At 49.9% G+C, this 22372-nt stretch overlaps 2 protein-coding genes across 12 annotated transcripts; both read right to left on the bottom strand.

Annotated features, from left to right (window-relative positions):
- Window positions 1-1469: 1469 nt before the first annotated feature.
- On the bottom strand, window positions 1470-6690 carry GSR (glutathione-disulfide reductase). 11 transcript variants are annotated; one of them, XM_030479459.1, is made up of 13 exons: window positions 6531-6690; window positions 5654-5680; window positions 5365-5453; window positions 4907-4976; window positions 4445-4592; window positions 4303-4357; window positions 4114-4213; window positions 3583-3669; window positions 3264-3425; window positions 2909-3020; window positions 2697-2828; window positions 2383-2516; window positions 1472-1758 (listed from the first exon to the last, which is right to left on the bottom strand). In XM_030479459.1, the coding sequence occupies exons 1-13, from the start codon at window positions 6657-6659 to the stop codon at window positions 1609-1611; spliced, it is 1395 nt and encodes a 464-aa protein (XP_030335319.1). In that variant the 5' UTR covers window positions 6660-6690; the 3' UTR covers window positions 1472-1608. The 11 variants fall into 11 exon arrangements, 9 of the variants coding, with proteins under 9 accessions (XP_030335317.1, XP_030335316.1, XP_030335318.1 ...); XM_030479460.1 differs by lacking the exon at window positions 3583-3669 and having other exon boundaries at window positions 6531-6678; XM_030479457.1 differs by lacking the exon at window positions 6531-6690 and having other exon boundaries at window positions 1470-1758; window positions 2909-3425; window positions 5654-6499.
- A 49-nt stretch (window positions 6691-6739) lies between these two features.
- Window positions 6740-21267, bottom strand: PPP2CB (protein phosphatase 2 catalytic subunit beta). Its single transcript, XM_030479466.1, has 7 exons — window positions 20966-21267; window positions 11744-11953; window positions 11315-11488; window positions 10691-10780; window positions 9011-9172; window positions 8046-8164; window positions 6740-7485 (listed from the first exon to the last, which is right to left on the bottom strand). Exons 1-7 carry the CDS (start codon window positions 21065-21067, stop codon window positions 7413-7415), a joined length of 930 nt encoding a protein of 309 aa, XP_030335326.1. The 5' UTR covers window positions 21068-21267; the 3' UTR covers window positions 6740-7412.
- Between the last annotated feature and the right edge of the window lie 1105 nt (window positions 21268-22372).

The following is a 22372-nucleotide window of genomic DNA, read 5'->3' as shown; positions in this document are numbered from 1 at the left end:
CTCAGCCCTCGGTCTCCATTCCCAGGACTCGGCCGCATGTGCCGGAGCCCGGGGTGCCCTCCCCGGAGACCAGCCGCACACTCTCGGGGAGCCCCGGGCGCGCCCGGAGCCGGTGTCCGGCCCCGCAGGGCTCGGCTCTCTCGGGCAGCCCCGCCCCGGGAACGCGGGGCTCTACTGGCCCGCAGCCCCCGCTGGAGCCCCAAACCGGCCCCTGACCCCGAGCCCGGGCGGCGTCTCGGGAAAGCCGGGACACAGCGGGGGAACGGGCGGGTGCCTCGGGCGAGGGCGCCGGGCTCCGAGCCCGCGGGCTCTATGACCCGGGCGCCGCAGGGCACACACGGCGCCCGCCGGGGTCAGCCCCCAGCACCGCCCCGCGCACGCACCCAGGGGGAGGGATCCCCGCGGGCGGCGGGGCGGGGCGGGGCGGCACACGGGCCGCTGGGTCCTAGCGCCGCCGCCCCGGGGAACGTGGTCTCGGGAGGGCCCCGGGCTCTCAGCATCGCTGAGCTGTGCTGTGGCTTTTTTTAACCTAATTTCCTCCAAAAACGAAGTTTCCGCGGCCACTAAGAGCCCGCAGGTGCCTGTGCTTTCTTTTTTAGACACTTCGATAATTTCCCAAGTGTTCATTTAAAAAGAGAAAAAAAAAAAACCAAAACAAACCCACCACTCACCAAATGCCAGAAGAAGATGCTGACCGCAAGGCTAAAGTCTCCATGATTCAAATGGAGCAATTAACTGAATTAACTCCAGCTGACACTCCTCTAATGTGCCCGAGGCTCATCTGTAGCACAGCCAAGGGAAATCTCATTTGATCCCCTTAGCAATAAACCTTGCAAAACATTATTTGTTCAAAGATTAATGTAGATAACTGAGGATACTGGTAATATTCAAGCTTTTGCTTGGCCTTGACCCCCTACAAGTCCAATATACTCTTTAAATACATGCTGATGGGGTTAGGATAGCTGGGGGGGGGATTTTCCTGCCCGCTGAATGGAGACGCCCTGGCAAAGTTTGGAGCTGCACACCCGGGCTGAGCACCAGGAGCCCCTTCCTTTGGCCACAACTTAGATTTTGGGGAATTTTCAACCTCAGAGATACTTTGATTTCATGCACACCGTTTATTTCCACCTCTCCTGGCCAGATTTGATTCAAGCTGCCTCAAAGGTGTGAAAGCTCAAATGCCAGACCAACGGTGAGCAGACTGGGCTGGGGCAGCGGATCTGAAGCCCCTGGGCTGCAGCAGGGGCTGTTGGATGCATCCCCATCATCCCACATCCAACAGCAATGCCAATACACCCATCCACGAGCACGCAGCGGAGGACAAGAACCCACCTGGGATACTCCAAGGATACTCCATGAGTACCCCAAGCACCCAGCTGGTGCTGCGGGTGGTAGCGGAAGAGCCCAGCCATGGACAGCCTCCCCCCAAACCCTTGAGCATGACAGGAGACAGGCACCATAAATCGAAATGTAGAGACTTTTACCAACATCACAGTATTTATTTTCCACGCCAGTCTTACAGACCCCCTCTCCACACAAGCCATCTGACAATAAGGCACTTTTTAAGACATATCTAAAGGTTTTCCCCAGCTGCCCGTGCCCACTGCCTCAGCGCAGCGTCACCAGCTCTTCAGCAGAAGTGGGGTGAATGGCAACGGTGTTGTCCAGGTCAGCCTTGGTGGCCCCCATTTTGATGGCCACGGCAAAGCCCTGCAGCATCTCGTCACAGCCCAGTCCTTGCATGTGCAATCCCACCACCTTTGGGGAAGAAGAGAGAGGCTGGATGGCACCCAGCACCCGCAGAATCACAGAATCACAGACTCGTTTGGGTTGGAAGGGACCTTGAAGCTCATCCAGTTCCAACCCCCTGCCACGGGCAGGGACACCTTCCACTAGAGCAGGTTGCTTCAAGCCCCATCCAGCCTGGCCTTGAACACTGCCAGGGATGGGGCAGCCACAGCTTCTCTGGGCACCCTGTGCCAGCGCCTCAGCACCCTGACAGGGAACAACTTCTGCCTAAAAGCTCATCTCAATCTCCCCTCTGGCAGGTTAAAGCCATTCCCCCTTGTCCTGTCCCTACAGACCCTTGTCCAAAGCCCCTCTCCAGCCCCTTTAGGCACTGGAAGCTGCTCTAAGGGCTCCCTGGAGCCTCCTCTTCTCCGGGCTGAACAAGCCCAGCTCTCTCAACCCGTCTCCAGAGCAGAGCTGCCCCAGCCCTCAGAGCATCTTTGTGGCCATCGATGAATCCAGGGTGAACATTGCACTTGATGCTGGGAGAGCTGGACCGGGTCAGAACTGACCATGCGGGTACAAGAGGACGAGCTGTGGTCCTTTCCATCCCCATGCAGTGCCCAGTTGTCCCCCCATGTCCCCTCCACACACCTTCTCCTCCTTGCCAGCGCACACCAGCTTCATGACGCACTTCACCTTCCTCTGGGTGACAGCATGGTACAAGGGGTTGAAGGATGTGCTGTAGATCTTCACATTCTCCCTCCCGTGTGTGGCCACGGCTTCGTCTGCAGCAGAAGACACAACACATGGGTCAAGAGGCTGCACCATACGCATGAGGTGCTTATAAAGGGGGACTCAAAGCACATCTTGCAAGGCTCAGACCACTTGCTGGAGATCAGATTGTTTCCTTGAGCACCAAATCAGCACCTCTCAGCCACAATGTCCCCAGCCCCATTTGTCCCTACCTTCAGTGAGACCCACAGTGCCGATGGGCGGGTGGCTGAAGACAACGGTGGGGATGCAATGGTAGTCCAGCCGGGAGTCCTGCTTGCCCTCAAAGAGCCTGTGGGCCAGCTTTCTGCCAGCTGCAATGGCCACTGTGGGGAGGGATGAGGATGAGGAGCCTGAGCTGTGGCACCAACGGGCTGTGGAGGGGAAGGTGGCATGGCCATGGTACCTGGGGTGAGGAGAGCTCTCCCACACACATCCCCGATGGCATAGACCCCTCTCCTGGTGGTGTTCTGGTATTCATCCACCACCACATGGCCTTTGGCATCCATCTGCACACCCTGCCATTGGGAAACAGCAGTCGCTTTGGCAAAGTGTCCTGGCTCTGATGGGACAAGCAATGTCCATGGGGGATCTATGCTGGTGGCCACAATGCTACCAGCTGCAGGGAGGTCATGGCGGGAACACCATCCTGTGGCAGGCTCTGGATACCCATGGGATCCCCAGAGACCCGTGGGACCCCTGGAGACCTCTGGGACCCCTGGAGACCCGTGGGCATCCTTGCAGCAGCGCTGCCATCTCACCACTCGGTCCAGGCACAGGTCCTGAGTGTTGGGTTCCCTCCCCACAGCCCACAGCAGGCAGTCCACGTCCTGGATCACTCCCTCCGTTGGCTTGTGGCCTGGCACTGAGGAGGTCACTGTCACATCCAGCAGCCCAGAAGGGGACTTGGTGACTGTCTTGACCTGTGGGGAACGACAGGAGCCACAGTGGAAAAAGGTGACAAAGCTTTTGCCTTATAACAGGTGACAGTGGCCACACCACAGAACCAGGGATGCCCCAAAATGCCAGCGTTGCCCCACCCCTGCCTCTCCAGGACACATGGGAAAAGCATGCCAGTACCTGTGTGTGCTTCCAGACATCCACCCCAGAGTTCTCCAGCTCCTGGGTGCAGTTTGAGCTGATCATGGAGTCAAAAGTCCTCAGAACCTGGGCAGGGACCCACCAGCCCCATCAGATGAAGGTCCACAGGTGAAGGCACCACCTGGCAGCCCCCTCCTTGGGCATTCCCCTGTGCCCATGCCCCATCCGGGCCCAGAGAGGTCTGGGGCATTAATGATCAAGTTCTCCCCTGTCTGCTTTTCCTTTAATTTGTTGGGTTTTCTTATTTTCAAGTCAGGATTTGAAAAAAAGCTCAAGTAAGCTGGTGTGGCAGAAGCAATGCCAGGCACAGGCTGGGGCTGCCAAATTGCCTGGCAGCACACCTACACTCTGCTCCTCCTTACACCCATCGGCATCACACCACCATCCTCTGCATCACCATTCCCACCCTCCTTTAAAAGCTCATATAGGAGCTGACAAGCAGGATACTCTGGTGAGCTGGGATGTGACTACCGGATGGGAAGCACAGCTGGGAACAACCGGTGGTACTACCTTGTCCTGGCGGATCAGCAGGGATGACTTGGAGCCCAGTGTGGAAAGGATCCCTGCGATTTCCACTGCGATGTAGCCGGCACCGACAATCACACTGCGCCTGTAGAGAAGGGGTGATGCCACGTGCGGGCATGTGGAGCTGCTGGTGGTGGTGGCAAGGTGGTGGTGGTAAAATGAGCCCCATTTTACCTGGGCAGCTCCTCCAGGTCGAAGAAGCCATCGCTGGTCATCCCCAGGCTGGCACCTGCGAAGCAGAGCCCCTTTCACACCCCTTCCCGCCTTCCCCTTCCCAAAAACCCGTTTTGCTTTGGCAGTATTCCGTCAGGCTCACCAGGAATTTGGCTGTCGGAAGGCACAGCTGGGTGCCCGCCTGTGGCTATAAGGATGTGAGGAGCTGTGTATCTTTTCCCATGCACTTCGATGGTAGGCTCAGGATCAGCAGTGAACTTGCCATAGCCCCGAATGATGTCAATGTGAGCCTTGGTGAAGTAAGAATCACAGAATCATAGAATGGTTTGAGTTGGAAAGGACCTTAAGATCATTCAGTTCCAACCCCTGCCATGGGCAGGGACACCTCACACTAGACCATGTTGCCCAAGGCTCTGTCCACCCTGGCCTTGAACACTGCCAGGGATGGAGCATTCACTTCCTTGTGTGATAAACAGGAGGACAAGGCGTGAGAGGCAGCTAATGGAGCCAGGGAGAAGATGACACCCATTAAGGCTGGAAAAGTGGCTGAAAATCCAGCAGACCCCACTTCCCCACTCGGCTTGCAGGACAAACACATCCTCACCTTCTTGAGGTTATTCTCGTAGATCTCGTTGAGGCGCCTCACATAAGCATCACGCTTCTCTTTAATGGTTCTGGAAGAGAGCAGGGGCTTATTGCCACCACGAGCAAATGACCTACAGAGCTCAGCGAGAAACAATTCAATCCCTTCGGTACGTGGCACCCACACCACAAAATGAAACAGCCCCCAGTTACCCAGCCTTCCCCACCAGCATGACATTTTTGTGCCTGCCTTCCCTGCACCCATCTTTTCCAGAGTCTCTTCCCACCCGTTTTCCAAAATACAGCAGGAATCCAGGCTACATAACCAGCTCAGCATCCATCCACAGGAAGCCTCAAAGCAGCCAGGGACCCCTTTGGGGTGGACAACATACCACAGGATCATGGTGCTGCTCTGCAGCTGCTTCCCATGGGAATCACACCAGGTGATGCTTGATTCCAACCGGCTCTTTCCATACTTACCTCCAGTTGAACTTGATGCTGGGTGTTTCAAAGCCATAGTCGGCGTGATCATGGATAAACTCCATGTGGACCGCCGCATTCCACATCACCTGCTCATGCAACCCGCAAGTCAGGATACGGGAAAACCCCAGCGACCCTTCCCGATGCCTCCCCTCTGGCCATAGCAGCCCACAGGACGTGTATGTGAGCATATCACAGAATCCTGATGCCTCAATATGCCCTGAGCCCCTGCTTCCTCCCCACAATCGGCAGGCACCCACACCAAAGCCAGCGATGAAAGCACCCTTACCTTCTTCGGCACGCACCCAACATTGACCTAGAGGGAAGGTAAGAGTAAGTCTTGGCATTTTAAGGCTCAGTGTTTCAGAGGGGATGCTCTGCAGAGAGCATCCCGTATCAGACCGGTACCGAATCCCAGCTCTGTGCTCAGAAAAATAAATCAGGGATTACAGATCTTTGGCAAAAGAGGGTTTTAAGTGCCTTCAGTGCCTCAAGGTCTTGTGATTTGCCTGTTTACCTTCACTTCCTTGAAAAATACGGAAGGGACAGAGTGTTTAAGTAAAACTGAGGGTTTTTTCCATTGATAATTTGAATGAGATTACTGGGAGAAAGGTATTTGCCATCCCTTTCCTGTCCAAGAACCTTCTGTACAGCAACTCTTTTGAGGGGAAACACACCTAAAAGCATAAAACTCAAGCCTGCCCCCAGCATTCCTGTGGAACAAGTTTGTTTTCTCTGCTCCCCGTGCCTGCCATGTTCTGCTTTACTGCCGTTCAGTGGTAACCAAGATCACAGTTGTGCTGTGCAGCCCCCAACTCACCAGCATCCATTTATCCTCCCCGAAACAGCCAGGAAGAGGGCGATTGGAACTAGATGATCAAAGGTCCTTTCCAACTCAAACCATTCTATGATCACTCTCACAGCTGAGAATGGAATTGGACCCTTCCCGCTTCCAGGCAACTCAGCATGACACGGCAAATCCTTGAGCAACGCTCCGTGGCTGGGGTAGCGCTTCCTACCCTCTAGCTTCCCCACGGGGCTGGGATGAGCCCCAGGGATACAGGGATGAGCCCGGGGGGGGACCCAGGGCTGCGTAACTCCTGTATCCCCATCCACCGCTCGTGATGGGAGTGCGCGCCCCTCCCGCGGGTGCCCCCGGGACTCACGCAAGTGCCGCCGAGACGATGCGGCTCCACCAGCGCGACGCGGGCTCCCAGCTCAGCCGCCCGCCGGGCCCCGGCCAGGCCCCCCGACCCGCCGCCCAGCACCAGCAGCTCGTACGCGGCAGCCGCCATGGCTCCGGCTCGGTAAGGCCCCGCCGCTCCGCTCTGCTCCGCCTCCCCGGTCCCGCCCCGTCCCAGCACGGCACCACGGGTTGGGGCTGACAATGGCAAGTTTATTGGTTCAGGTACAGCGAGGAGGGTTGCAAGCAGTTCAAAGACAAATGTACGGGGGGGGTGAGAGGGAGGACAACAAAACAAAACAGCAGCAACAGAACAAAAAAAGGGGGGGGGGGGGGGGAGAAGGCAGGATCAACACAGAAAGGGAATAGAGCTAAAAAGATAAGCTTTTATCTGTGTTATGACAACGTACTCCCAGCAGGAATTGCTTCCTTTCTCCAGTTAAGTCAGTGGGTCTTTCAATAAAATAGAGTGTTGGGGGGCAGAAGTTAGTGTGCATTTCCCTCGCAAATAAACTCTAATTCATGCCAGTTAAACACTAGAACTAAAAATGTACAAAGAAGCCTCGAAGGAGATGAAGTGTTATTAGAGTTACCTTCTCCTCTCTGAACAGTCCAGAAGAAAAAACAATGACTACAAATACAGCAGGCAAACTGACTGTTGGGCTGATGGGGGTGGGATATACATAGTGTTGTAAGGAATTCAGTCTCAAGTTGTGCTAAACTCTCTTCATCCTCTGTATGGCACATTTTGGTCCATGATGGGGATTTTAAGTTGAGACGAACCCTGATTTCTTACAGAAACGTGTAAATATTGTTGCTCTTTAAAATGCCAGGTGTACTTCCTTCTACAAAGGTTAGGAGAGGTTTATAGGAAGTAGTCTGGGGTACGACGGGTCACATGAGGCTCTCCACGGCGAGGTGCTGGGTCAAACTGGAGGCTGCGGAAGAGAAAAAGGGATCATTTTCCCCTCTGTCTCCACACGGTATTTTCAAATGCCACAATAAATACTAGACTGGCTCTCCTGCTGCTATCACTTTACTCATCCCAGCTGCTTCCACATAAGATGTTCCAGGTCCCCAGACAAACATCTGTGGGAGTTAAAACTTAGCAGCCCAGCACTACTTACACGTGAGCTCAGCTGAATGCAGAATTCAGACTGTCTCACCCGCCTTTACAAAGCCTAGTGCTACCGAAAAGAAAAATAAACACATAAATCAGTCTTTGCTCTCTCCATCAAGCTTGGGCGATGGAGGGATTAAGGAAATGCAGAAGCTCCAACTCTCCAGAGAGCCAGGAATGGGATATAATGCACTACCCAAGCTTTTAAAAGCTTAACTCACTACTTAGTTTTAGATTTTCTTGCAGGTACAGCACACAATGTATATTCCAGAGTGATTTGAGGTGGCTTTCCACAAAGAACCCCTTTGGAAAGGATCAGACATTGCTCACAACACAGAATAGTCAGGAAAAAAGGACAGCCCGAGCCAGGTTACTCACAAGGAATATTTTAAAGTGTCATCTAGTTCCATAATAGCAGCCTGGTTCCCACAACGATAACAGTAATTGGGCGCACTGAAAATGGTAACCACGTTTCGGTCATGGCACCAGTTATAACCCTGCCAGGAAAAGAGGGAACAGAAAAAAAAAGCCTCTGTTAAACCCCAACCCATTTGAAGTTCCTCTTAAGGCCTGAAAGGACCCAAGGCATTTGTGAAACTGTAGAGTTCTCGTAAGTATTTCCAACTGACTTTGTTTCCTTTTAGTAGTACTCTTACCGCCAGAACAAGTGGTAGTTACCTGGAAGGAACAGCTTCAACCACTCTGCAGAGGGATCAGCCATTCATCACCGGTGTGTTTATCCATTCTGGACACAAATTACAGATTGTACCACAAATAAAAGTCAAGATTTTTAGGTATGCCTTCAGCTTTCACCTGCCACAAAGGGGAATGTGCCTGCTGGATGTGAGTGACTGCTGACATGCAGTACTACTTAAGACATCTACCCGGAATAGGTTTTAAGAATACATCTGCTCCACTGACCCACCTGGCATTTTTACAGCATGACATACAAGAATAGCCTATCAACAGCCAAAATTATGGCTTAATCCCTGCCGTATCTGACTACCGAGTATTATAGTACAGCCTGTAAAGGAACAGCAGTTTAAGTAGAGCACTCAGCGTGTAAGGAGATTAATTCCACAAACAAGGGTCCTTCCGGCAATTTGCCTGGAGAAGGTGGGGGGGAGAGAGAAAGGCAGAACATTCCTTTATTTATATCATAAGTCAAAAGCCATCATTTTATGTTGCTTCTTGTTTTCACAGGATTCAAGTCCCTCTTTTGTATTTGCCTGGGTAACACACTTAAGTGTCCACTTATGCCAACCCAGTGGAAGGTCTCACTAAGGAGACAAGAATTGGCATCCCTGTTTTGTTAGCCCCACCTAGCAGAGTGCTTGCCCTACCTCCATGACAAGTTGGTGAGCACGGGAGACCAGTGTGAGACCATTGGCATGGTTAAATGTTTCGGAAATATCTTGCCCAAAGGTGTAGCCAGCACCTCGTGGAGAGATACCCCAGCCGCCACGATCATCCGGATCCGACCATAACAGATCACACATCGGGCCCTTGAAAGAGAGGAAGTGTTCTTCGTTAGATCGCTAACAAGATCGTTATAAAAAAACCACTTCTAAAATATATTTTATTTACAGTAAGAAGATTGCCAGCAGGCCCTTCTCCATACAAGGTACATGTGTTCATTTAACACATGTTAATTACTCTCGCTACTTACTCAGTGTCTCAGTCAGCATCTCTCCAGCCCCAAGAAATTACTACTGACTGAGAAATGAATCCATGTAACCAGAAAACTGTTCCCACCTCCTCTTCCATGTGCTCCTTTTACCATTTCACTTTAGTCAGAGATACAAAGACATGGAGAGCAGCTTCACACTCTAACTCCTGGCTTTCAGTGTGGTAAGAAAGGCCACGTGGGAAGGTATGTACATCCAAGCACGCACAGTGGGTTTGCTAGTGCCAGCCACATTGCAATAAATTAAAGAAAGGGAAATAATCCATAGGAAGTTGAACTAGCTATTCCAGAGACTGATGTTAACCCTTCAGCAGCTCTTCTGGCAAGGTATTAATAATTTAATTTCCTCTCTCGACAGTCTATTGTTGGACTTGATATATTATATTACACACCTCTAACAGTCACAAATGAAAGCTCAGCGGCTTTCCTTGCTGAGCTACTAAGGGGCAGTAAAGACACTCTTGTATTAATCCAACCTGCTGCTGCTTCCGACTCACTACTCTGAGTTCTGTGGCAGGAATCACACCGACTCCACGTGGAGATCCTCAGGACAGCCAGATTTCAGCACAAAGATATGCAGCACAAGACTGGGAAAACCCCAGAGCAACAACATCATCATTACACCTAACTATAGGTAGATGTTGCACCAGGTAGCCCCCTGATTCTGGGAGTAATTCACACAGCTTATTAGTTTTTGGAAGACTTTGGAAGAATTGAGCAGACTGTGCTGAATTGTTCTTGCTGTTATACCAAAGACACTGCAGGACAAGCAGCTCATGTTAATCAAGGAACATTCAACTCCATTTGTAAGCCCCAACCACTCCAACACAGAAGAGCAATTTGCTACCCCTGGAGCTCAGAAGTTGGTTTCTTCAGTTGTGATCTCAGGCCCCCCAGAACGCGATGAACAAGGTGAAACACCACAGAGGAAAGGATTGGCTGGGGAGAAAGGATGGTGACACAACATGGCTTCACGTGGTATTGTCTGTTCACAAGCAAGTCTGTGGAGAGGCTGAAGGTAGTAAACATCTTCCGCTGCCAAATACTGTTCTTTGAGTCAGCATGACAGTGAAAAAATCCCATGATTCTGTGACAAACAGCTGTGAAACCCCCATCTCTCTGCTTTTGTATACTGCTGTCTTCAAAGCATATTGACTTGTGTGTGTCCTGCCCAAATATATGTTCATCTGCTCCTAGCTCTTAGAACAGCAATAACCCGCTTTCTAATTCTGTGTGTGTGTCTCTCTTGTGGTTTAAATGGATTTCAATGTGAGGCTACATTTGCATTTTCCACCAACAGATATCTAATTTTATGATCCATTTCCTTTCCTGTTACCTCATGTGGAACTTCCTGCAGGCGGTCCAGAGCCCTGATATGATCCAGTGTATCTATGGATGGAGAGAGGCCACCGTGGAGACAGAAAATCTGTTTCAGAAAAACAGAGCAATCCGTTCAGTGCATAAATTTATGGCAAGACTCAGAAATAGCCGTTTTGAACTGTCATCATTCTTGTACAATTGCAGGCATCTCACCCTCACAGCAGAGAAACCAAATTTAATTCCTGCAGAAGGAAACAAAACTAAAAGGGTGCACCTTGCATACAGAAATCAGGGGAACAGCAGATATCAATCCTTCCATTTTAAGAATATCTTGCCTCATGGCCACTACTCGGCTCACATCTGATGTATCATGAGGGGATCCCCCCTTCTTGAGCAATTAAAATGATCCACGCATGCAATACCCTACCATTCCCTCAGCAGCAGAATCAAAAGCCTTCCCATACCTTGTATTAAAACCTTGCTAAATTCTTCCCCAAACCCACAATAAGTACACAGGCTTTGAAAAAATTCAGAACACAAGTTCAAGGAGCTTGTCTGAGATTGTCCACGCAGAGGTCAGACAATACAGTCTGCGTGACTCCCCAAAACAGAGCGTTTTCCTTACTCAAGGCTTACTTACCTGGCCATCTACTAGAGCTGTAAGTGGAAGATAATCAAACAGATCTGTGAAGTACTTCCAGACGTTGGCATTGCCATACTTTCGCAGACATTCATCATAAAAGCCATACACTTGTGTGATTTGCCTGCTCTCATGGTTGCCCCTCAGTATTGTAATGCGTTCTGGGTAGCGCACCTATTGGCAAAGAAAACACTTCTTTAACACAAGAATTGTACCATCAATATGGAAACAAAGAGTGATGGAGTATTTTGAACAGCAGCCAAGCATTCAGCTCTGTTACAGAACAGCATGTGGCCATTAATGCTTTTCAATTGACATCTGTCTAGCTCAAGCCAATGGCAGCATCAAGGGGAGGAGTGATTCTCTCCAAACTCCCCCAAAGTGTGGTGTTTTGCCCAAGGCTGCTGTAGAAAAGCTGTCAAACCTTACCTTCAACGCTACTAGAAGAGTCACTGTTTCCACCGAGTAGTAGCCTCTGTCCACATAGTCTCCCATGAACAGGTAATTTGTGTCTGGCGATTTCCCACCGATTCTAAAGAGTTCCATGAGGTCATGGAATTGACCGTGGACATCCCCACAGACGGTGACGGGGCAACGTACCTCTTGCACGTTCGATTCCTTTGTAAGAATTTCTTTAGCCTAGCAAGAAAACACGTATTTAGGACAAAAAGGCAGGACGCTCCTCCATAAGCAGGTGCGGATGTTATTCCACTGCATGTCATTCACACTGGAAACCCGATTTCAGTCCAGTAGCTCAAGCTGACCACTGGAAAAATCGTGGTTTGTTGGGGAAGCAAATACAAAATGCATTTTACAAATCCCTGTGCAGGAAGACAGGCAGGTTTGCTAGCGTGAGGCCAGGTTATTAAGATCTTACTGGACCACAAGCACTGACAGACAAATTCAAAGAAGTAATTAACAACTTCATCCCCAGCCTCCCCCGAAACAAAGCAGTGTGAACTTCCAAGACTTGCATTAGAAATACCACTGATATATCTAATAATCTAATAATCTATCACCGCTGGGGTTCACCCACGAATTCTGTGCTTCTTCCAAACATTTCTCCAGTGCAGACAAGACAAAGCACTATTCCAGTCAGCTTCATCAGCTTCACAGGTTGACATTATCTTCTTAAGCACAACTGGTTTATTTTTTAACCTAAAGATTATGACAGATTTCTCTATGTGTGCGACGCAGCTCAGGTCTGTTCATCTCAGCTATGTGATCTGAGATCTATCAGCCTAATCTGACTGCCAAAGTCAAGCGCTACCCAGTTTCACGATACCTAGAAGCTTTCACCTCAAGAACCACAGCTTTCCTCTCAGTGTTGCGGGCCATTCCATGTCCTGTCAGCAAGAGTTCAGTGTATTAAAACAGAGACGAGGCTATATATTTTCTGCCTGCTGTAAGGGTAGAAATACCAGAAGAGCTAGTGCATGCCACTTGGGTGACTACCACGGTTTTTTGAATAACTTGATTTGCGAAAAGCATGTATAAAGCTAGATATTATTTGATATACCAGTAGGAAAACTATGGCCTCCTAGACTTCAGATAAAAGGCGTATGAAACGTAAAGACACAACTTACACACAGACTCCCTCCTGCCACATTTCAGTCTGCCTACCATTTCAAGGGATGGCTCTCAATCCCATGCTGCCATGTGGAACCATTCATGCTGCCACCTTCACCAGCACTGACAGCTCCTCCTCACTGCCTCTGGGATCCCTCAGGCTTCTCTCCCTTGCTGCACACCCATAAACCTCAAGTGCTTTCCCAAGACCAGGATTTCGCAGCAGTGGGTCCGTGCCATGGAAACAGCTCTGCGGACAGCCTGTTTGTTCCGTATTGACAGAGCCAGCTCATCGTGTGACTGCTGAGCAGAGACGACATGAGGAAAGGCTGCATGTGACAAAGGGGCTCATCTGGCAGAAACACTGGGCAACCACTATGGCATCAGGTGAGCAGAGCTGTCTCACTCTGGTAAATAATAACCAACACAAGCGCCAGTGCCAGGGCTGCCCCAGCTCTTTCAGACTGCATTGCAGCGAGACTGAAGCTGCATGTCAGGAAAGAGAACCTTCTCTGCACATTCCCAGAACACGTGGGAACTAACAAATCCATTTCCCTTGCAGAGGGACAGATTTCTTCTTCTGCTTGCTTAAGCTACCGAGGTAAACAAGTATTCCAACGCCTCCCTTCACCAACCTGGCACAGAACATCACTGTGTATGCAAGAGGCGCTTCCCTCTCGCCCAGGGCATTTTTGCCTGCCAGATTTCTAATCCTTTTCTGAGAGCAACAGTTTAACAGTTCTAAAGGCAGGTCACATACAACTGGAAAAGCAAAGTCAGAGGCAATTTGAACATATGGAGCCACAACCAGCTTCCCCTGCCGTACCCAGCTGGCAACAAAATGACCACAGATGGAGGGATGGCATCCCTGGATTTAGTCATCTCTTCCTCTACACCCAACAGTTCCTCTGCTAATTGCAGCCACATAATGCAGCCTATCTGCATTACCTCGTTATCATCAAATATCATGTTTGTTTTCCTGCCTCCAGCTCATCAACTGATGCAGATCAGTGCTCCAGGCACATCTGAAGCACAGGGGACACCCACAGACAGGCTCAGTCCGATCTGAATAGAAGGGATGAAAGATCACCAGTGCTGAACAGTCCCCAGCAGGCAGTCATGCAGCTACTCATGGCCAAGTCCCTTAGCTCAGGATGGTGCAGCTACCACCTGCTGCTACCAGGAAGAAGCTGCTTATAGAGGACACCCTCAGTGGGCTCCCTGAGGATGCCTGCGTTCACATTCAAATGTTAGCTGCCTTGCCTCTTTTAGGGAAAGAGGCATATTCAGAAAGAATAACTAAACCCCAAGCAGCCTAGGGCTTGGACAGCACCCAGCGTGCCCCTTGCATGGTATTTAACCTGAGGAATGTGATCCTAATCCTCAAAGACACATCCTGCGCATGGACTTGATGACATGAGGTCTACCTCATAGTTGTGACTGGAACTGCTGAACATGTGTTTTTGAGTGCAACAGTAGTACTTGAATTCTTTTTGCTTATTTTTAAAAGCATCTATAGCACCGTTTGAATCTACCCTGTGTGAGACGAATATTAAAACACAGCCGCTCAGCGTGTTCTGACTGTTGCACAAAGCAACAGATGGGGTTTTGTTGTAACCTGGAGCTAACTTAACCACAAAAGGTGTGGGGTATTTTCTGCCCTTTCTTATCATGCATCTTCCCAGATGCGTAAAAAGAAGGACACTGTACACATGCCATACGTACTTATCAGTGACAAAACCACATCATCAGTCTCCACCTCTCTGATCTGCCCAGAAGACCCACGTGCCCATCCTAAGATCCACACACAGGTACAGCAGCACAGGGAACAGAGAAGAGCTCCTTCTGCACAGCAATTGGGCAAACACACCGACATTAAATGCATCCTTTGAAGGTGGACCAGCCCGAGTCCTGAAAGCTTGGTACTAGGAGAACCTAGAAGTTTCCCCTCATGAGAAAGGAGGAGCTAACTGCTGAAGAGCAACAGCTTCTTTAGCTGCCTACCATGCAGCCTATTTTAGCTTACTATGTAGACAAACATACATGCACACGAATAGATTAAGCCTGTTATTCCAGTGCTGCAGAGCTGGCTCCAATCAGGCTCAGGAGCTGGCCACAGAAGTTTGCCCTCATGGCTTTCTAACGCTGAACAATACCTGTAAAATCTTAAGCAACATTAAAAACATCCCAGAAAAGTGGCACTCTGCTTGCATGTTTCAATGGGCAGTGCTAACGGTGAAGTCAAATGTTTTAAAATAACAAAAACACCATTACAAAACAAGGATAAAAACCTCTGGTGCAAGTAAACTGCCCTTAATTATCATAATTTACTTAAGAAGGCTGTTAAACGACTATGACTTAAAGTCATATTTTAGCTACCTTTGCTTTAGAAAGCCGTGACTAATATTATTGGCTTCCTAAGCATGTGTCCCAATTGTTCTGGATGAAAACCATATCCAGGTCAGAGCAAAAAGCAGCAGCTTTTAGGTATTTTTATTTAATAAACCTCAATTAAGCACAACAGTTACCACGTCTGTGCTCAAAATTACTTTGAGGAGCAGACTATTTGTTAGCTGTGAGCTTGCCCATTGTCTCAACTCCCCTCTCTTTCCCAGTTTTAGATCCTGTAGATCACCTTTGTAGACTGGAACACCAGTTTGGCTGCTGTCCACTCCTCGGTCCACGTGGAAGGAGGCTGGAGAATGCATGTCCCAATAATTTACTGTGTTGGCCTTGAAGAGGAAATGGAGTGGTCTCAGGGCTTGAACACAACCCATTGATGTGCTGCTCTGAAACCCAAGATGCTTCACCAGCTTTGAGACTACCGTCAGGATCACCAGGAGACTAATCCCTCTGTGAAAGACTTAACAATCAAATCCACATCCACTATCACACTGTTCAGATTTGTCTATGGTAACTGTGTAGGCCAATTCCGCATGTGAGGAGATTATGGTCCATCTAGGAGGCAGATTTTCTTCACTGTGCTTCCCCTAGAGAAAACCCAAGCACCTGCTTTGTATACAAGATCCTTTGAGAGCACAGAAACTCAGGTCCTTCTAGGAGGTTCATTTACTGCACCACGAGCTTGGTTTGACCCACAGAGGCTCTTACATGGAGTTTCTGATCCAAATTCAGCTCAACTGTCATTCCATCAGCTGTGACAGACCAAACTATTATGTCAGGAAATGTGCTGAGGATATTAAAATCTCAAGGAGCTTGGTGTGAACAAGAACCAGCTAGATTCTCCTCAAAAGAGATGGAATCCAGAGGGATGGAGCTGTCCTGCCCTTCAGCAACGAGGCAGCAGAGGACATCCTGAAGCCTCAAGAGTGACAGGCACCATCACACATGCTCCTAGAGGTACCTGGGCCAGCATATCCCAGGATGAGCATCAGTGCTGGGGAGGTGAAACATTCCTGGCCATGACTCAACACAACACTTAGAATCTCATGGTTTGAACAGCATCCAGGATGCTACTTGGCTCCATCGTTCATGCTAATTTCACCAATTAGTGCCCAAGAGCTTGCTAACTCATACTCCCAAAATCAGTCTTAAATGAAACAATCTCAGAGGGCAGAAGCATCATAGGTTCATGCCAGTAACAGCAATACTCCCTACAGCCTCAGCTGGCTCCTGCTGCTTGGTTTGAAGAATCAGTTTACAGTTACCACTCAACAACCGTACAAGAAATGCATGTCTTCATTAGCAATTAGAATCCTTTTCCTCCCACCACTTCACAACACAAAGCTCTCAAGCTGCTCACAGCGACGAGACTGTAACCCTTCTTACATATCCAAAGAAAGAGGATAGAAAAAAGGAGCTACCAAGAGAGATGGTTACGGATGGCTGCTTGCTTGTGTTTAATTTAAGAGACAGCCTTTTACTCACCTGCTTTCATATCCTATTTCATTACCTTGGCGAAAACCCTTTTCCCTAAGATAAGTACTAACTCCCTCACCTGCAGCAGAGTTCATTAGCTGACCTGACTTGAACTTTAAAACCCAGAGAATTCCTCTCCAAACTGGGGAGTGCTTCCTATTAAATCAAACCAACTTCTCGGCCTTTTAACCTGACTTCAGGTGTTAAAAATACAGGTTACAACCTGTTCAAGTTCAAAGGCAGTTCGATGCAGCCACTGCTACACTGCTATCAGTACCCAAGTTAGCAACTTCAAAGCTAGCACCAGCACAGAAAGCTGCCATGGCACCTCCAATGAAATGGGGACATAATCCAAGGCAGAAACCTATAGATTTTCACTGCTTATTTAGCAAGAGTGGAAAAAGATTTTAACGACCTTCTGCCATAAAGAGAGTCTAAGACCACGGCGTTGAGAGTAGCATGAGATGCAAGACACCCGATGTATGTTTCCCCACCACGCTAAAACATTTCTCATATCTACAAACTCCAGCAGTGATCATAATTGTCTGTCCTTCTATTATCCTTTAAATGCTGCATGATTTTAGCTAGATTTCATTTTAAAGACTAGCAGAACGGTAATCAAGTGTTCTCATGTTGTCTCGAGATGACATGTTGATTAACTGCGTGAAGAATACAAGACTGATGAGCTGCCAAAATGATGTTGTAACTGGGCAGGTGAAGACAATGTGATTTCTACAGGTGCAAATTTCAACAGCTTTCGGAGTGCAGAATAATTTGGCGTGCCCTTATCAACACTAGCCATGTGCAGTCTTTCCCTCTTTACTGTCCATTATGCCAGCAATTAGAAACAAGAATGACCCACACAGGCAAATCTGTGATTTGGTTCTTTGGGGTTATTCCTCCACCCCATTTTGATTTAAACTAACTTTTTCTTTTTTTTTTTTTTTAAAAACTACCAAACTCTTTCACAAATTCAAACCCAAGGCAAGAGGTACTATTGTGCTTGGCCTCTTAGTAATTAGTCACAGAAAAGGGAGTGCTAAGAAGTGAAACAAGGTTGGTAAAGGCTTCTCCAAATATTATCTCAAGGAAATAAACTGAACCAGCTTTCTGCCAGGGCTACTTCACACCAAAAGCAAGCCTGCACACCCAAAAGCTTTTTTAAGCCCCTTTCCACTACGAGCTGGGGGACACAACCACTCCCCCATAACTTAGTAAGCCAAATCAGAGCATTGCAGAGTATTTAATTCATATCCAAGTCATTCTGATCAGTTACCAGCACCTTTGAAGAATGAGGTGCTGTGACAGATGACATGCATTTCATGCTGTGCTCCACAGGTTCAGGGCTCCTACCTGTTGTCTGGATAACAAACACCCTCCCCATCTCCAGCTGCCACTCTCCCTATGTACTGTGTGAGCCCTGACATACAGCTGCATTCCTCCTGCTCCTCAAAGCACAGCAGCCACAGCTACTTAACAATGCAGCCAGAGAAGAAGGGAAACAGTTTTCTGTAACAGCTTGCGGGTTAGAACAGCGGTTCCAAAACAGGAACACTTGGAGCAGGGCAGAGATCACGCTAATAAATTCTTTCAGGGTTATTAGGTGGACCTCGCACAGGAGAGAGCACAGTCACAGAGAGCTCGTCCTCACTCTTCAAGATCAAGGGGGCCTACAAGAAATCCAGAGAGGGACCTTTTACAAGGTCATGTAGGGACAGGACAAGGGAGAGTGGCTTTAAACTGACAGAGAGGAGATTAAGATGAGCTCTGAGGCAGAAGCTCTTCCCTGTGAGGGTGCTGAGGCGCTGGCACAGGGTGCCCAGAGAAGCTGTGGCTGCCCCATCCCTGGCAGTGTTCAAGGCCAGGCTGGACACAGGGGTTGGAGCAACCTGCTCTAGTGGAAGGTGTCCCTGCCCGTGGCAGAGGGTTGGAACTGGATGAGCTTTAAGGTCCCTTCCAACACAAACCAGTTTGGATTCTAATGATTGTATGGTCTCTCTACTCTTCGAGCCTCTGCTGTCACTCCCTTCTCACCATGCTCCCTCAGAACTGATGGAGAAAGTCATAAAACAAATGGACAGCTCCAGCATGGAGTCCTTCATAGTCTCTGCCTGTGGCATTCAAACAAGCACCTCCCACCTTTCCGATGAGCACCCCGGCACGTTACGAGGCTGCAGCACAGACCCTCTCTACTGTTCAGACCTCATGGCTGCTGGAGTCTACTGAGGATCCAATAGAAGGAAATAGCTGCATCTTTTGAAGCTGGCACCAAGATGTTTATAGTCACTGGTCAAAATGTGCTGCCATGAACAGGCATCAGAAAACATGTTGCCCTTCTGAGAGGTAATGTGACAACTCCAAGTTCACCCTCAGCAATGTGACATGAAAGGGAATGGCAAACTAACTACCCAGCCCTCTGTGACTTACAATCATCAGCCCCTCCAGGGAGGGAAGCTGAGAGCTCCTCTGCACCACCTGATGCACAGCAATGATCTCTGGCGGTCACGGAGGTGAGGAGCAAATAGAAACAATAATCTTTATTACTACATTTGTTACCCCTCAACTTATTTAACTGCCACATCTTGCCAAGTCCAAAGAAAATCCTAGTTCAGTCACAGACTGCAGCACTGAGGGAGTGTATACACAGAGGTATTTAACTTATCAGACAAAATCCAACAGAAGTCTAAAGACTGGTCACCTGATGGGGAAAAATTAATTAAAAAAAGAAAAAAGTCTTGACAGTCTACACTGACCAAGTGCAAACAGAAATTTGCCAAACCCTAGCCCAAAATAGCAGATGCTGTCCTTCATCCAACCGTTTCTCATTCTATTTTAGTCTCCCCCAGCAGCTTGTGAGCTTGTTTAGGTCGACACTATTGATCATCTCTTCTCCCCCTCCCCTTTCCTACATTACACACTGGATGTCAAAAGGTTTCCTCGTGGATTTAGGGTTGACTTTTTAGCGTGTGGCTGCTTCACGTTATGAGACACAAGGCACAAGTACAATGTGAGGTTCCTGAAAAACAGAATGGGTTTTCCCCTGCACACACCACCCCTGATCCTCCACCACAACTTAGGTGAACCCAAAGACAAAAGGTGAAAAACAGACTATTGAGGTGTGGGGGAAAAAAAAAAGTCACAGAATCCCAGACTAGTTTGGGTTGGAAGGGACCTTAAAGCTCATCAAGTTCCAACCCCCTGCCATGGGCAGGGACACCTTCCACTAGGGCAGGTTGTTAAGCTGCTCAGTGGAAAAGTACCTGGGGGCAGTGATTTGACAGAACTGAACATGAGCAGCTTGTGCCCAGGCAGCCAAGAAGGCCACCAGCATCCTGGCCTGTACCAGCACCAGTGTGGCAGCAGGGCCAGGGCAGTGATTGTCCCCCTGTGCAGGGCGCTGGTGAGGCTGCACCTCGAATCCTTTGTCAGTTCTGGGCCCCTCGCTACAAGAGAGACATTGAGGGGCTGGAGCGGGGCCAGAGAAGGGCAGCGGAGCTGGTGAAGGGTCTGGAGAACAAGCGTGATGGGGAACGGCTGAGGGACCTGGGGGGGTTTAGTCTGGAGAAGAGAAGGCTCAGGGGGGACCTTATTGCTCTCTACAACTACCCGAAAGGAGGTTGTAGTGAGGTGGAGGTCTGTTTCTTCTCCCCCCAGGTAACAAGTGACAAGACAAGGGGAAATGGCCTCAAGCTGTGCCAGGGGAGGTTTAGATTGGAGATTAGGAAGAATTTCTTCACTGAGAGGGTGGTCAGGCATTGGAACAGGCTGCCCAGGGAATGGTGGAATCACTATCTCTGGAAGTGTTCACAAACGGTGTAGATGAGGCCCGCAGTGCCATGGGTTAGTGGTGGCCTTGGCAGTGCTGGGGTAATGGTTGGACTTGATGATCTTACAGGTCTTTTCCAACCTGGTTGATTCGACGATTCTGTAAAGCCCTCAGTTACTCATAAATCCTATAACCGTGGCATTTCTGACGCCAGAAAAGCACTAGCACTGCGAACAAGAGCACCTCCCATCTCACACACACACACACCAGCATCCCAGCGAGCAGAGCGAGCAGAGGGAAACCTATTTACCCGCCACAGCCCCACTATGTCGGGACGCGCTGCCCGCAGCTCCCCGGCACCGCCAGCCCCAACCGAACCCCCCCGGCTCGCAGAGGGAGGGCGAGGGGAAGCCGGCCCCGCCGTGCCCCGCACTCACCTTCTCGCAGAGGCTGCGGACCTGGCTCTCGCTCAGCTGCCGGCACTCGTTCAGCTGCTCGATCCACTGGTCCAGCTCCTTGGCGAACCCCTTCTCCTCCATGGCGGCGGGACGGGGGGCCGGGCCGGGCACGGCAGAGCACGGCGGGACAGGGCCCGGCCGCGCTGGTCGCCCCGCAAAGGCCCGGGCCCGCCTTAACGGCGGCGGCGCAACAACCGGGACGCGCGGCCCCCTGCGCTCCGCGTAATGGCGGCCCCCTCTCCGCTTCCCGGTCCTGCGCACTTCCGGCCACACCCACCCCGCGGAACGCACGTCCGGCGGCGCCCCCCCGGCCCGGCCCGTTCCGGCCCCGTGCCCGCCGGGGGCCGCCCCCCGCGGGGCAGGGCCGGGGGCGCCGGCCGGGCCGGGCTGTGAGGGGAGTTATGGACTCGCAGAGTGGTTTGTGTTGAAGGGATCTTAAAGCTCATCCAGCTCCAACCCCCTGCCACGGGCAGGGACACCTTCCACTAGAGCAGGTTGCTCCAAGCCCCTGTGTCCAACCTGGCCTTGAACACTGCCAGGGATGGGGCAGCCACAGCTTCTCTGGGCATCCTGTGCCAGCGCCTCAGCACCCCCACAGGGAAGAGCTTCCTAAGGCCTGATCGGGGATCAAGCCTTCCACCCTTGGCTTCGCAATTCAGGTTTTTACCTCGGGGCTTGCAGCCGGCTCTGGTGGCCACCACAGCGCGGCCGGGCTAAGGGAGAGCTGGTTTGAAGGTGTGCGTTAACGTTAACGTAACGCGTTGTAACATAACACAGACAATACATACTAACATACTTGCTTACAGTCTGGTGCGCGATTCATCTCATAGCCTGAAATTGTGACTGACCTGCGAGCGTGTCTTACCTGCTGTTGGTTTGGTCTTCTGTACGTTTTGACTTGCTTTACTGTCTCCTTGGTAGCAGAATGTCACAGCATCATATAGTGACAATGATGAAATAACTGGTTATTATTTTGGTGAGGTTTGGAGCACTGGCTACGCTTGAGTTAGGGGTGCCTGGCCCAGGCAGTGAGCACTGGGATTTTAGGAGATCACCAGTGGTAAACATTCCTGGGATTTTTAGCTGAATAAGATAAGTGAAGCCCTTGCAGTAGCGGATTATTTCATGTCAGATGGAAAAGCTGGGGATGGCTGAGGAACTACTCAGGTGGTGAGGGTGTTCTGCTATCGGGAACACTAAAGCTAGACTTGTGGGCTTCACCCTGAGGTGAAGGTAAAAATTAAAGGGTTCAAAACGTTACAGCCCTGAAGCAAACTTTCCAACTAAAATACATCCAGCAAAATAAAAGGAAGCAATACATATATATTAAAAAAAAAAAATAATTAATAAAAAACCTGTGGCTACTCTTAAAGATTGCCCATCATT

Source organism: Strigops habroptila, chromosome 3 (genome assembly GCF_004027225.2).
Source record: "Strigops habroptila isolate Jane chromosome 3, bStrHab1.2.pri, whole genome shotgun sequence".
Lineage (NCBI taxonomy): Eukaryota > Metazoa > Chordata > Aves > Psittaciformes > Psittacidae > Strigops > Strigops habroptila.
Note: the sequence above shows the minus strand (reverse complement) of the source record. Positions and strands in the feature narration are given on the sequence as shown.

What these genes read in the sequence shown, in the direction of transcription:
- GSR (XM_030479452.1), bottom strand. Translation starts at nt 5,443, where the DNA reads ATGCGGCGGTCCACATGGAGTTTATCCATGATCACGCCGACTATGGCT. An exon ending in TGCTGATCCGCCAGGACAAG is followed by an intron (nt 3,670 to 4,113) that starts GTAGTACCACCG and finishes GTCCCTGCCCAG; the next exon opens with GTTCTGAGGACTTTTGACTC. An exon ending in CACTGTGGGTCTCACTGAAG is followed by an intron (nt 2,517 to 2,696) that starts GTAGGGACAAAT and finishes CTTCTGCTGCAG; the next exon opens with ACGAAGCCGTGGCCACACAC.
- PPP2CB (XM_030479466.1), bottom strand. Translation starts at nt 21,067, where the DNA reads ATGGAGGAGAAGGGGTTCGCCAAGGAGCTGGACCAGTGGATCGAGCAG. An exon ending in TGCAGGAAGTTCCACATGAG is followed by an intron (nt 9,173 to 10,690) that starts GTAACAGGAAAG and finishes CTCTCTTTCAAG; the next exon opens with GGCCCGATGTGTGATCTGTT. An exon ending in CTCACCAACTTGTCATGGAG is followed by an intron (nt 8,165 to 9,010) that starts GTAGGGCAAGCA and finishes TTTTCCTGGCAG; the next exon opens with GGTTATAACTGGTGCCATGA.